This window comes from Aotus nancymaae, unplaced genomic scaffold (assembly GCF_030222135.1).
Source record: "Aotus nancymaae isolate 86718 unplaced genomic scaffold, 86718_ANA_hifiasm-v0.15.2.pri h1tg000030l, whole genome shotgun sequence".
NCBI lineage: Eukaryota > Metazoa > Chordata > Mammalia > Primates > Aotidae > Aotus > Aotus nancymaae.
In genome coordinates, this window is record NW_026988443.1 from 1,973,939 (window position 1) to 1,988,800 (window position 14,862).

Consider the following 14,862-nt stretch of genomic DNA (forward strand, 5'->3'; position numbering starts at 1 on the left):
TCTCAAAAAAAAAAGAAAAAGAAAAAAGATTTCTCCCATGTTTGATATCTGTGGGTTTTTACACTCCAGCAAATCACCATTAAAAGTAGAAAATTATAGTGAAAACAGGTACACTATCAGGAACATTAATTTTAGATAAGAACACCTGTGAAGCCTGAGATTCTAGAAGGTGACATGCTTAAAATGATCTATGTTTCCATATTCCTTTGCAAGTCTTTACTTATTGTAAAGTAAACAAACACAGGCTACTATGTTGTGTTTTCAAAAATGGTCACATTATTTCCCATCTCACATGCTCTTCTGCATTCAATTTTGCCATGCCTGTTATCAGGAGGTAGAATCTATACTAACTTCAATGAATCTTAGCTAGTCATATGACCTATTTTGACCAATAGAATATAAAAGAAATGATGCTTGTTTAACTTCTAGGATTGGGTCTTAAGAGATATGCAGTTTCTGCCTACATTTTGTGGAATGCTTCTTGAAAAGCAGCCATAATGCTTCGATGAAGTCAAAGCTAGCAATGGAGACAGAGGGGGAAGACATATGCAGGAGCACCACCAAAGGCCCCCTGTGACTATAATGATGGTAATGATAGTACAAGAATGAAAGTAAAAGCACAGGCTTTAGAACCTGGACGATCCAGATTCAATTCCCAGATTTACCATATTTACATATTGTGAGCTTGTGGTAGTCACTTAACCTTTGAATTAGACTCTTCAGTCACTGTTAGCTACACAAGCTATCCGTTGTAAGAAAGAAAAAAAAAGAGCCAACTTAAGTGCCAACCTGAGTTACTTGGGAAACATTTAATAAACAAACAAGAAGCTTGTTTGAGATTCTGTTTGTTCTCTTCATTTCTCATCCAACTCTGAGCCTCCAAAGGAACAGATAAGCTGTACAATTCTGTGGTGTGCCTCCTCTGCAAGATACACAGAAGAGTGGGGAAAGCATCACTGGAGAACAAAGTCACCCAGGTAAATTCCTCACGGCTTACTCACTCTGGGCCTCAGTAAGAACTCAAAGGTGTGGTTCTGGCTAAATCTTAAGGACCTCTCGGCAATAATGTCTCATGTACCTAAGAGAAAATATGAAGATTTCTTACATAAGAGAAAATATGAAGATTTCTTTCAGTCATGTTTTTATTATACTTTGTCCCAATATTCCTACCTTCCTAGGGTGTGCAACAGTAAGACTACACCTAAGAGACAGCACTGATTCTTAGGACAGGCAAATATAGTGGAAAAACAGGCAGTCTGAAAACAAGTATATGCCCCATACTTGAACACACATCTCCATTCAAGATTACTGTGGAACTCACTCAGGAACTGGAGCTCAAGAGTTTAGGCCTCTGGACTGTTAAAAATCAAGTATTTGTAAAGCATTTTCAACAGTGTATACACTTTGAAAAAATGCAACTGGAATCCAATGAAAGAGAACTTAACCTATATTTTCAGAAATTATGATTCTGATTCATTTCACCCTAAATTGAAATGGTAATATATACTACTCTTACTCAAAGTCTGCTACACACATGCCTTGTTTAGCCATACTAGTTTTTTTTCTTTTGCTTTTGATATAGGGTCTCATTCTGTCACTTGGGCTACAGTGCAGTGGTGCAATCACAGCTCACTGCAGCCTCGACCTCCCTGGCTCAACAATCTTCTCACCTCAGCTTCCCAAGCAGCTGGGACCACAGGCGCGCACCACCATGCTCAAATTAATATTTTCTTGTCTTTCATATGGAGAGACTGGGTCTCCCTATGTTGCCCAGGCTGGTCTTGAACTCCCTGGCTCAGGTGATCCTCTTGCCTCATCCTCCCAAAGTGCTGAGATTACAGGCCTGAGTCACTGCCTGTACCCTATACTAGTTTCAATACATACACAAGTATTAACAAGTAATGAAATAAAGCAAAATGGTTTCTCTCAAAATAAGGAAACAAAGTTTTGATATATGTCAATAAAAGAAAATGTTACTATCAATTTTTTTTGGCATAGAAACTATAAAACCATACTTTTCTCAAAAGAAGCTGATCTTTCTGAATAATTATAAATATACATATAAAAATTAGTAAGATTTAACTAAAATCCAGGTGAGTAAATTCTGAGAACATCTTAAAATCATTTACTTAGAAATAAATAATTTCACTTAAATGTAATAGTACCAATCAGAACATAAAATAAAGCAGTATGATAAGTCACCAGGAAATCTGAGGTAATTTAATTGACCCCTCCAACACATCTGGTGGGACTACAGGAAATAAAATTATAGACCCTTAGGAAATGAACACGCCATTTGAAATAATCACCACATATAAAATTTTAAGTCATCTGCTAAAAATTTTTTCACTATTTCTGCAGTTTAATTTTGAAAAGAAAATGGTTTGTGTGAGAAACACTGGGAAAAGAAATGAATTTATCTCTAATAGCACAGTTTCTTTAGGAAAAGAGCAAAGTTAGAAAACTGATGTAATGTTTCCATGGAAATACTGATTAAAAAAATACCTGATCTCTCAGATTTTAATAGATTCCTTTTAGCAACAGTATTAAAAATATGAATGTTGTATGGGATGAGAGGGAAGGTGCTGCCAAGGGAATCTGAAGAAAATACGAATCATCTCAAAGTTAACTTTTTCTGTTATGAGTATTAATGCTGATTGCAAAGTCAAAAGCTGCCTTGAGTATTATTTGGTTTTATTTTGTGTTATAAATCTCATCATAATTTTCATATTCTTACTAAATGATAGATTTAGGTGACACAATATCATATTATTTCATTAAAGCAAATATTTATAATATTTTCTGTAATATATCAGCAAACAAAATCAACAATAAAAATGAAGGGTGATTTAATAAATCAGACATGGGTTATAATGTGAGAAAATATGAGAGGCTAAATGGAAAAATGGGAATTTATTTCTTCTGGATTGACAGTAGCTGACTACATTTAAATACAGAATACAGTTTTTTTGATAACGGAGGGGAAAAATACACCCACACAGCAGTTAAGAATGGTTGCTTTCAGTACCACTTATACTACATTCAATATTTTCATGCAATCACTTGTGACATAAACACAGCACGGCAAAGTATGTATCTGTCACATACCTACGTTAATATCTCCAAGCATACAAGTTGGGCCTGACCCAGAATGTATCTGAACTCAGTATGGGAGTCAGAAAATTTTAACAGACCAACATTATATTTGGTTTTGACTAAAATTACAGGTACAAGTGTTTTCACTTCAACATTAAAAACAATATTCTGAATGAGTATGCAACATCAGTTTCCAGTATCCTCTTACAGAAAATGCTCATTAACAATAACCTCACATCACTGCAGAAGCTGCTGTAACACTCAATAGCTAGGTGTTATTTCTAAGTAATATGGCACATTACTACATTATTTCAGGTCCTTATAAGTGAAGTTAAAGCTCAAACTGAAGTCTCACCTTTGGTGATTTAACACACTTCAATTATCTCCGGAACCTCATTATATGCAGTGAGAGCCCTTCCTGTCCCTGTTAGATAACCCCACTATACCAATTATAAGGAATTCTTCTGCTTATCACCACTGCTGCTTAGACTGAGCATCTGCACCTTTACTCCAGCCAACTGGTTGTGCTGGTTTTACCTGTGGGCTATCTCAGATTTGCAAGTCTGCACTAGGCCAGGCTACAGCAAGGGCTTTCTGGTATAATCCTACAAAAGCATTTCACACTCAATTTAAAGATCATTGTGAGTTGCCCAAACTAAAGTGCTGGTCAAATCAATTAAAGATAATCTTGTGTCTGACATATCCATAAGGCATAATATTTAAGTTGTAAAAAGTAGATTTCTTGATAAATAAGATTAGGCTGCCAATCAAGGTCATGTGAATAATCCAAAAATGTCAATGCTAATGACTTCTTCACTTTTGCATCTGTGCATGTATCTTATCTGTTGTTTACGAAACTGTTATGGCTTAAACATATTTTTCATATTTTAGTAACATATTAATGCTTGCTCCCACGGGGGCATATACAGTTTTCTGTTGTCTGAACCATGATATTAGGCTACAATCATTCTAAACAATGCAAATTTCTGTCAGTTTATATATCTTCAAACTGGCATCAGGACAAATATTAGATGCAAACTTACTACTTAGGTATGGTTAATCTGTAACTGAGGTTCAAATGACAGATACCCTAAAATACCAGAGTATTATTACTCTAGTATATTGGACCAGAATACAACATACAAAAAATAAAGTTGGACATGTTTTCAGGCATAATAAGTTTTAAAAGCTGAACTTGTTCATGAAACAGAGGGGGAAAAATCTAATACAGAATTAAGAACAAATAAAGAAGCTATGGCATTATCCCATAGTATTCTAAATAGTTTTCTCACAGATTAAGCAAAAAAATCTGTATAGGTATTAGAAGTTTTATTAATACTTTGTGAATTCTCAACAATAGCTGCTTCACTTTCAATTTCTAAAGGTCAAACTACATCAGATTAAAGATATTCCAATTATTTCCTTGACTAAAGTGTAAATTACCATGAAATAATACAGGCCAGAAGTCACCATCACATTCTCAATCACGTCTGCTTTTGAAGAGAGGATAAGAAAGGACAGGGTTTCCTAAGCAGTCCCCACTTGCTGTAGAAGGAGGGGAGTGGCCTGTGTTTTCTCCACACGCTATCTGCATTCAGTTCCTCCTCCATTCGGCCACAAAAGCAAATCAGAACCTCCTTCCAATTTGTCTCTAAAGCAAGACTTTCTTCAAGATATTTTTCAACATTTGAAGGAAAAACAGGTTTCTCATTCAGGATTCACAATAATTCTTTCAAAGTTCACTTTTACTAGCATCAAAGTACCCATATTCCTTAATAAAAACCCACAGAAAAAGTAATAGGGAATCTCCCATCCAAGTACTAACTAGGGTCAACCCTGCTTAGCTTCTGAGATCAGACAAGATTGGGTGCATTCAGGGTGGTATGGCCATAGACTGGAAAATGTAACAGGAAATGTGAACGTGTCCCTTCAGCATACCTTAAATTTTGACAATTTACTTGCCTGCATACCTATAAATCACATTTCAAAAATGAATCATAAAAACAAACTACTTCTATAAAACATAAAGAGAAAAGTCACCAGAGTTCCAAGTAGCTGGGAAAGAAAGACTAATAAGAGTAGTCCTTTGTACTTTCAAAAACACAAAAAGTAAATAAACGTGTTCTGTACTGTTCTTGAACTAAACTTTATCTTACCAGATACAGAAAAAAATTGACCAGGTTGAAGGTATCTTGCTATCATGAATTCTTGTGCTATATGACAAGTTCTATTTAAATCCAGAGTAATTACAATGGATATCTTGGAATTTCGAGATTCCGGGCAGCTTTCCCTAAGAATTGCACACTTAGTAAGAGAGGCCTAGCATACCCAGCAGTTTTCCCTAAGGACTGCACACTTAGATAGTAAGAGAGGTCTAGCACACATACTGGTGAAGGATAAAGTATACGCTGACAAGTTTCCAGAGCTTAGTGGAACGCTTACATTATAGGCCATTACTGACTGCTCACTGAACGAATGACAGAAATAAGAAACAAATCTTACCAAATAAAGTCTACCAGCTAACATGACTAAGGTAGGGAGGATTCACTCAAGACTGTAGGTATCCTCCCTATTTTCATGAAATCTATCCATTTCAAAAACATTAATGAACCTATATTTAAATGGGGACCTGTAAAGTTTGAATCTCTAATGTTCAAAGAGTTAAAAGGAGTAAGCTGGTCCTTGGAAAGCAGTTGCAGACCAAATCCAGACTATCTGAGAAAGCTTGTATATATTGACCAAATGCCCATTCAAAAATCTTTAATGACAAAGATTTCCAATGAGCTATTTTTTTTCCCAGTGGTTAAAGTAGCAGCAATACATACGATTAATTACATGGTTATAATCATATTTACTCACCCTCCTAATAGTATCTGTGGCTGGTTGGATTCATTTGTTATACCAAAAATATCAGGAATTAGATCACCATTGAAACTGAAAAAAAATTAAAACAATAAGCTGCTATTTCATTAAATTCCCACTTCTAATTTAGCTTTAACAGTAACTTTGGGAAGTGTGGTAGACATTACAATGCTCGCCAGCATCTAGGGATAAGTAGTAGGTCAAATGTCAGCACAAGTGACATGTGTCACTTCTAGGCCAAAGGGCATAATTTATTACCGGCCCCTCCAGCCCTCTCCAGGCTTGCCATGGGAATGAGAAGACTTTGTGATTCAGATGGACCAGCTACAAAAACAGTGGGGTCTCTGACAGCCTGATTCTAAGCAACAGCACTAGAGCCTATTGTTGACCCACATTGGACATATAATGAGAGCAAGAAATAAATTTCTTTTGTGAGATTTTGGGTATGTCAGTAATCTCTGCATAATCTAACCTATCCTTGAATGATAAGGATACAGCACTAATTCCTAGAAACTTATTTCAGAATCACAGGCCAACTTGTTTATTTACATGGGTTTAGGAGAAATAACTCACAAAAATAATCCTAGTTGGCATAAAACTTCATACTGGCCATTGAATATTTTAATAACAATGAAAAAAATACACAACTATGAAAGAAATCTAGCTGAGCACCATTAAGATTAATCCATAGATTTACTGTTCAGACTTCTAATGGCCACTGACACATTACTGTATGGGCATGATTTTAATAACTGTAAGAAAGGCAGTACTGAAAACAAGAATGTAGCCAAACTTTGCTCTAGCCCCAGGAATGATTTCTACTTCTACCAAAATACGCTGTCAGAAATTTGGATTCAAATTATCCTGGTACATGAGTCTCTACTGAGAATATAAATGATAATGTAAAGGAGGAGTTATATTATAAAAAGAACAAAAATTTCTCCTTAATATAGGAATCTTTCTAAATTTCTGGAGGAAACGGTATCCTACATATCGAGCATTACAGTTTTACTCAAAAACAGGTATCTTAATTCTTCAAGTAATGACATCATAGATCCATAATGGACATATCTGAGGCTACTGAAACAAAAACACAAATCTCTTCTTCTTTCCAAAATAATAAATTTCATTTTTCCTTTTCCTATTGGATGGCAAATAAATACAATATAATCAAGGGTACAGGCCTCTGAGTGAATTTAGTGTTTATATTACTTAGCAAAGTAGTTTCCTATGTGAAGATTTTATGCTTAAGTTTAAAATCATTTCAAAGGAAGCAAGCACATACTTACTCCATAATTAGTGGTTCATCTTGAAAAGTCCTATTGAGTACGGTCATATTGTTAGGATCTGTAAAAAGATATATGTGTGCATATATATATATATATATATATACACACACACACACACACACACAGAAATTAGCAGGCATTTTATATTACTTTTGATATCTACACTTAGGAAAAAATAGTCTTCTACTCTTTTCAAGATTTATCTCTGATTTATTCCAACTATTATCATTAATGAGATACTATAAAGCTAGTTTGAATGAACATCAAGCTTGCGAAGACTAAATATTGGGAGAGTACATTCTATAGTGAAGACTAGCATTACAATAATTTCCTTTTAAGGTATGTATGTAAATATTTCCTAACTGAGTCTTTGTCTTTACACAATTCAGTACTAGAGCGGCTGACAACAGGGTTTTGGTGTAAAGAAGGCAATATATGCAAAACCTCCTGGCTCTAAAATGTCCATGCTTATATACAAGCAGTGCTTTATACATGGTACTCCTTCTGTAAATACTTATTGACTCAATGAATATAATGTATTGAGATTACTGTTTACATTCACAAATGGTGCAGAGAACATGACTGAAATTTTGCTCCATGAACAAAGTTGCCTAATTTAGGCATTAACTAATTGGCTTTTCAGATAAGGCTTGATGGTTTGTGACTAGGTATGATAGACTGACTCTCAAACCATACTTCAACTTTTTTGTGCTTTCCTGTGCTGAGGAGACTAGAAACCAAAAATAGCATTTTCTAGATATCTTTGCATCTGAGATGCTGAATAAAAGTTAAGCCTTGCCAATCAGATATACTGTGAGTCTTAAAGGCATGAATGAGGCAAAGGCTATTTCTCTGCTATTTCTATCTGTGTCTGCTCACTGAATTTGGGAGTATCAAGAGACCAGGTGCAGCATTCATTTTGCTAGTGAGAATCACTGCAAGCATAGTATTATTCTGGCAGCAGCTGTGTAACTGGCCACTTCTGATAGGTGAAAGAGGTGGTAGCTTTTTGGATGATACTGGGATTGCTCCTGAAAGCTCAACCTAGTTTATTCTTTAGCCTTCCCAACAGTTCTGTAAGCCATTAAAACCCTTTAATAAATCTCTGTCCTCTTTAAGCTAGTAAGAGTGAACTTTGTCTACAGAACTGACCCCTGCCCAGTTCAGAGTTGAAAAAGAAAAATCGGGAAATAAACTTTGAAAAAACGTTTTACAATTACTGACAGCCAAGAACAGTATTTTTGAACTGACTGTAGAACGATATTTTGTTACATTTACCTTCATATTCAATGATAAATATTAAAAATTCTTAAAACAAATTCACCTAATGTTTGATTTTGTCCCCAGAAGATAACAGCTCCTAATTCACTCTTGGCGTGATTTTTGGGAATATATGTCAGAAGGACATCCATTTGTGAATCTCCATCATAATCCCCAGGGACTACACTTGTTATCAATGCACTGTGATTCCTAAAAGAAACAAGCATTTACAAATATCAGACAAGTTGTAATGGAAAAGGACATCTCTATATTTCTACCATACAAAAATATTTTCAATATAAAACTTTAAAAGTTTCACATAACTGACTGATCACCTTCTCTTTCCTATCTTTTCATCTTTCATGTATTTAGACCTCTTTGGTCTACAAGAGTTTAATGCAGAACAGTCTCAAGAAACAAGACAAATCTGAAATATGTGGAGAGAAAACTTGTTTATTATGTTCAAGCATTGGCTAGTATAGTCCTTTTATACAGTTCCTTTGTGAAGGACACCAAGACATTTGGATGGTGTTTCTAACAAATGGAGGTTCAAACTGGCAAAGCAGCAAGAAATATCACTAGGATTTTTTTTTCAATTAAAATATATTATTTATAAAATATTTAGTTTGGATTTTAATATAAATTCAAAATTTACAGTAAAAATTAAAAAATTATTTTCTTTCTAAAAGCTAGTAATTTAAGAATGGAAATTTTTTTGTTTTGTTTTGTTTGTTTGTTTATTTATTTAAGCATGGAATTTTTTTTTAAACCAAACTTGGCAATCAATATGGCATCCAAACATATATATCTAATTTTATATCTATTTTTTTATGTTTTCCTTTTTCACAGGTATTGATATATTTTATTAATAAAATAATTCTAAAATTATGTATATGAATCTTGAAAACAACATCCTGGTGTCTTGTTGTCTGAGTGACCCAAGCAAAAATTAGCCCTTAAATTCATTTTATATTTAATTCTACTTAGAGCAAATAGCAAGACAGCAAATTTCCAATTAGACTATAGTTCTTAATGCATCAGTGGTCAGTCCTTTCTCCCTCTCACTCAGCAAGGTAAGAACCAAGTGGTGTATTTCTGGAAAGTCTCAGGAATTAAGGATTTAAGTTACAGTAATGGGTAAGGTTTTGGCCTTAAGATAAAAACAGCATTTAACCAAAAGTCAACAAAAGGAATAATTTAACCCTTGTCCACAGCTCTACCCTACTTCTAGAATGTTAGTTTGTCAAGAACATACATGCAGGGCAAAAGACAGTAGACAAGTCCTACTAGGCAATGCATTTCCAATGATTTCTTTAGCATCTTACTTGGAAATACGAGTAGACACCTGCCTTCTAAAGAAAACTTTGACTATTAAAGAGAGCTAAAACAAATAGCAATAAGGAACCTGAAGAAAATAGAGCTAATGCAACAAAAGAAAACTTCAAAATTACACTTAAGAAAGTCTGCCTATTAAAAAAACACAACAACAGTATGCTAAAAGACAATTTCAGTAAGAAAACAAACAAAAAACTCAGAAATTAAAAATGTGACACCTGGCTGGGAGTGCTAGCTCACTCCTGTAATCCTGGCACTTCGGGAGGTGGAGGTGGGCAGATCACTTGACGTCTGGTGTTTGAGACCAGCCTGGCCAACATGGTGAAACCTCGTTGGTATTAAAAACACAAAAAATGTTCCTTGGAACAGCTAACAAAGTTGGAGAAAAAAAAAATACAAAAAATAGCCAGGCATGGTGGTGTGCATCTCTAATCCTAGCTACTCGGGAGGCTAAGGCAGGAGAATCGCTTGAACCCAGGAGGTGGAAATTGCAATGAGCCAAGATTGTGCCATTGCACTCTAGCCTGGGCAAAAGAGTGAGACTCTATCTCAAAATAAAAAAATGGACTTAGAAGATAAAGTTGAGAAAACCTCCTGCAAAGGAAAATAAAACAAAATGATAAAAAAAAAAAACAGATAAGATAAAGGAACAAAGGATGAACCCAGGCAGACTAACAATCCACTGATAGGAATTCCTGAAAAAGACAAAAAAATTTTCAAGGAAATATTTAATAATATAAGAGTTATTTCAAAAAGCCTCCAAGGATAGAGGCCTCTAGCTTGAAAGGGCCCACATAATGCCTAGTATAATAAGTAAAAAATAATCATTCCTGTAATTGCAGCACTGGAAGGCGAAGGTGGGAGGACAGCTTGAGCCCAGGATTATGTGGCTACCGTGAGCTATGATTTTGTCACTGTACTCTTTAGTCACCTGGGTGACACAGAAAGACCCTGTCTCTACAAAAAGAGAAAAACAAATCTACACCAAGGCACATCATCATGAAATCAGAACAAAATGGAAAAAGAAGAAACTCCAATAACTTCCAAAATTGAAACAATTTACATTTGAAAGATTAGGATAAAGAATAGGATTGAATTTTAAAACAGTAACCCATGAAGCTAGAACACAATAAACTAAAGTGTTAAGACTGAGTAGAAAAAGTTTTTGGACATGACAGGACTCGTGCATCCTTTCTCAGGGATCTCCTAAAGCATGCACCCCCGTGAAGTAAATGAGGAAATTTCTTTTTTAAAATGTGATAGAATAATCCGGCAAAAGGCCTGGAGAATGAATCCAGACTGAATAGGAATGTACAGGATCCAATGGGAAAAACAGAAATGCATGATAGGTATATGGCTAATATGAGAGAATATCTGCAAATAATTAAGAATATGTACATAGAAAACTATGCAATTGATTTTCTAAAAAGCAATAATTTACTCCAGTAGGGCAAGCTACACAAAAAATGAAATAGTATCCCAGCACTTTGGGAGGCCAAGGTGGGTGGATCACCTAGGTTGGGAGTTTAAGACCAGCCTGGCCAACATGGTGAAACCCCATCTCTACTAAAAATACAAAAAATTAGCCAGGTGTGGTGGCAGGCGCCTGTAATCACAGCTACTTAGGAGACTGAGGTGGGAGAATCACTTGAACCCAGGAGGTGGAGGCTGCAGTAAGCTGAGATCGCACCACTGCACTCCAGTCGGGGCAACAAGAGTGAGACTCTGTCTGAAAAAAAAGAAATACTGTACACTACTTGGTTCTGAATTACACAGACACTACATGGTTAAAATGTAAACAATGATTACTGATTTAACAAAAAATTATGATTTAACTAAACTAGGACAATGTAAATAATTTACTTATTTATGTTAATTAAAAAAGAAATGAAATGAATATTTAAAAATGATATTCAAGAAATTAGTGTAAAATTTTATTTTAAAATATGGTAATAAACAGTAGAAGAATCAGCTACAGGTCTTAAAAGTTGTTGCATCTGAGAGAGAAATAGGTGTGTAGGGGAGAAAAAGGGTGAAGAATAGTTAATTTGCTTTGAAAATTATTCTAAATTAAAACACAAACAAGAGTTTCTAAATTTTGAAAGTACATTGCATTAATAAAAAAATTAACTGGGGCCGGGTGCGGTGGCTCATGCCTGTAATTCCAGCACTATGGGAGGCCGAGGTGGGTGGATTACAAGGTAAAGAGACCGAGACCATCCTGGCGAACACAGTGAAATCTGTCCATACTAAAAATACAAAAATTAGCTGGGCGTGGTATGGCACCTGTAGTCCCAGCTACTCGGGAGGCTGAGGCAGGAGAATTGCTTGAACCTGTGAGGCGGAAGTTGCAGTGAGCCAAGATCACGCCACTGCACTCCAGTCTGGTGACAGAGTGACACTCCACCTCAAAAAAAAAACAAACTGGGATATTCATTTTAACTTATCAGAATACATGCCTTTTACATCCTTTAAATTTCCTTAATTTCTAATCAGCAAAAAAAAAAAAAAAATCACCTCTAGGCAGTTAGCTCACTTCTCATATACACTGATCAACTGCAGTTTCTTCTCCACTCCTAGCATGCTGACAGTCACCACCCAGAAACATTTATCAAGGGAAATAAGTTCCTATTTATCCACTTATAACGTTCCCCTAAAAGTTCTACTTAAAGGCCATTTTTTTTAACATGAGTTTGAGTTTACATAAAATACTGCAGAGTCTGAGAACTAATTAGCCCACACAGGGACTTTTTAAAAACAGTTTTCTAAGTAGTCTTTAATCTTCTACAAACTAATTCATTCTGCATATGCTTCACCAGTAAATCAACTTAAAATACTGTTTTCATCATCTCTACTTTGCACAAGGACCTGATGATTCCCCTCTTCTAAATGAGACTTTGTTCAAACTCTTTTTGCGATTTCTGAAGGCTCCCAGTCTAGCCTTCTTATCACATGTTCTTAGTCCTTGACTTCCCAAAGTGTACCTTCCACTTTTGTTAGGCAGATCTTTCTACCTCCTCTTCATAACATGCTGCTCTTACTTTTATCTCTCATAAATGCTCGGTCCCCAAAGTTGAACATCTTCACCTAACTTTTTACTTATACTAAGGTCAAGGTCAAGTCCATGACTCTGGAAGCCGCCCCTTTGGCCTGCACTGATCCATCTTTTCTTGCTTGAATTCAGACAGCCACAAATGCTTGCTTCTTGTAGTTTCACAACTGTGTTGTGTCACTATCATGGAGGTAGAGGTGCGGGGGTGGTCACTGTTTCATGCAATGTCAATCACAGAAAAGAAAAATAATAACTATTACTTGAACATTTTAAAAATTCAGATAATTAAAAAAACTTGATCCTTCCAAGTCAGCCTTAAAAACTCACCATCCATCAGTCAGTGAAACAAAAAAATTAGAACACTGACTTTTTCCCCACTGCAAAATAGGCCCCTCTTCCACAAAACACATTGCCATCATAATGAGACTCCTGTGGGTGACTGTTCCCTCAAGATGAGGCACAGATCGAGACACATTCAAGAAAGGATATGAGATTGCAAGGAAATAAAGGGTGTTTATATATACAAACAAACCTGGATCCACTCAAATTTTATTTAAGTCATTTTTAAACTTTGGTATTTTCACTATTTTTCCAAACAAATCACTTTCTACTCACGCCTCACAACTAGTGGTTTTGCATCCCAACACCACAGGTAAGACTGACTTTAAAGACAATCTAATCAGCAACTGCATATCTATTATTACATTAACGACTGTTTTATCAAAATGATCATATATGTACTTACTTGAAAAATATCTTGACTTTGGGTTTAAAGTAGGGTGCATTCTGGTCTGCCAAAAAGACGATTAAGTCATTTCCTAAAGGAAACAAATATATATTAGAAAAATGTTTCTTGGTAAGACACCCAATCAGGTTACAAGAAGGTTTCTGAGCACTGTTCTTCAAGAAAACTTATTCTACTCCAGTTCATCTGCCCTCTCAAGGACAGTCCGACTAGTCCAATGGGGATGCCTAATACTATGTCACAAGTTCAATGTCCAAAGCAGCAGAGGAACAGAAAGGAGGAACATGGGAAAAAGCAGTTAATCAAGAGAAACTGAAGCCAGTGGATTCTGCAAGAAGTTAGACTGGTTGACTTAAAAGAACCATATAAAGACGATGCCTTGTAACTATACTACATGCCAAGACTTGTCTTCTCTGAATCTAGCAATGCTGTCCCTTGTAAGGCTGTTTGGTTCATTACATAGATGCATGACCCCAAGGATACAGGAACTCCCATTGTAGATATCTGACAACATGGACATAATTAAGCATGTAAGGAGAAAATCTGAATCCTCCAAGACCCTCCACCTATGGAATCATACTCCAGAGGCTGAAACATTCTTGGAGCTCAATTAGCACTCATTGAGACAGACTTTTGGAACTGTTTAATCAAACACAGGCCATCTTTAAAGTCAAGACCACTCTCTGTATCCAGTTTGGACAGCGTAGCAACAGGTTTGGCAATACATTGCAAAATGAGGAGTCAAAAAGATTGGGAAAATATTCAGAGTCCATAAAAGGCTCTGCATCCTGGCTGGCAAGGGCCCCAAGTCTGGATCTGGATCAAGATCCTGTCAGGCAAGCTCTAAGTAGCTCTTCACTTCCTTCCTTCATGGCATTGATCTTTAAGCTACATCTGCTTCTGTGGGTACTCAAGAACGGTAAGGACCCCCCCCCCCAACAATGCCCACTGTCAGCATTAAGATTCATAAAAAAGTTAGTTTTTTTGTAAATGATGGCTAAAGCAAAGAATTTCCAAGAACATGTTAGCAAAGAAAGTAGAGATTTGGAACACTAAGGTGATGACCAAGGTGAGGAAGGTGTACACGAAAGAAAGGCAGCTCAAGAGACAAATTTCTGTAGTTTGAGAATGCTTTCCCAAGGAGGCATTGGGTTTATCAGTGGTCCTTCCAAAATGCTTGTGTGAGCTGTTCAGTGTTTAGGCCCTTGAGGGCACATTCACTT

The 14,862-nt window shown here is 35.9% G+C and overlaps 1 protein-coding gene across 1 annotated transcript in view; it reads right to left on the reverse strand.

Moving 5' to 3' along the window:
* ITFG1 (integrin alpha FG-GAP repeat containing 1) overlaps positions 1–14,862 on the reverse strand; it is a 301,870-nt gene that overhangs the window by 286,257 nt on the left and 751 nt on the right. Inside the window, exons 2-5 of the mRNA XM_012473547.3 lie at positions 13,640–13,712; positions 8,572–8,717; positions 7,248–7,305; positions 5,956–6,030 (exon numbers count right to left, since the gene is read on the reverse strand). Of these exons, the coding sequence (XP_012328970.1) occupies positions 5,956–6,030; positions 7,248–7,305; positions 8,572–8,717; positions 13,640–13,712 (352 nt within the window). The remainder of the gene's footprint in view (positions 1–5,955; positions 6,031–7,247; positions 7,306–8,571; positions 8,718–13,639; positions 13,713–14,862) is intronic.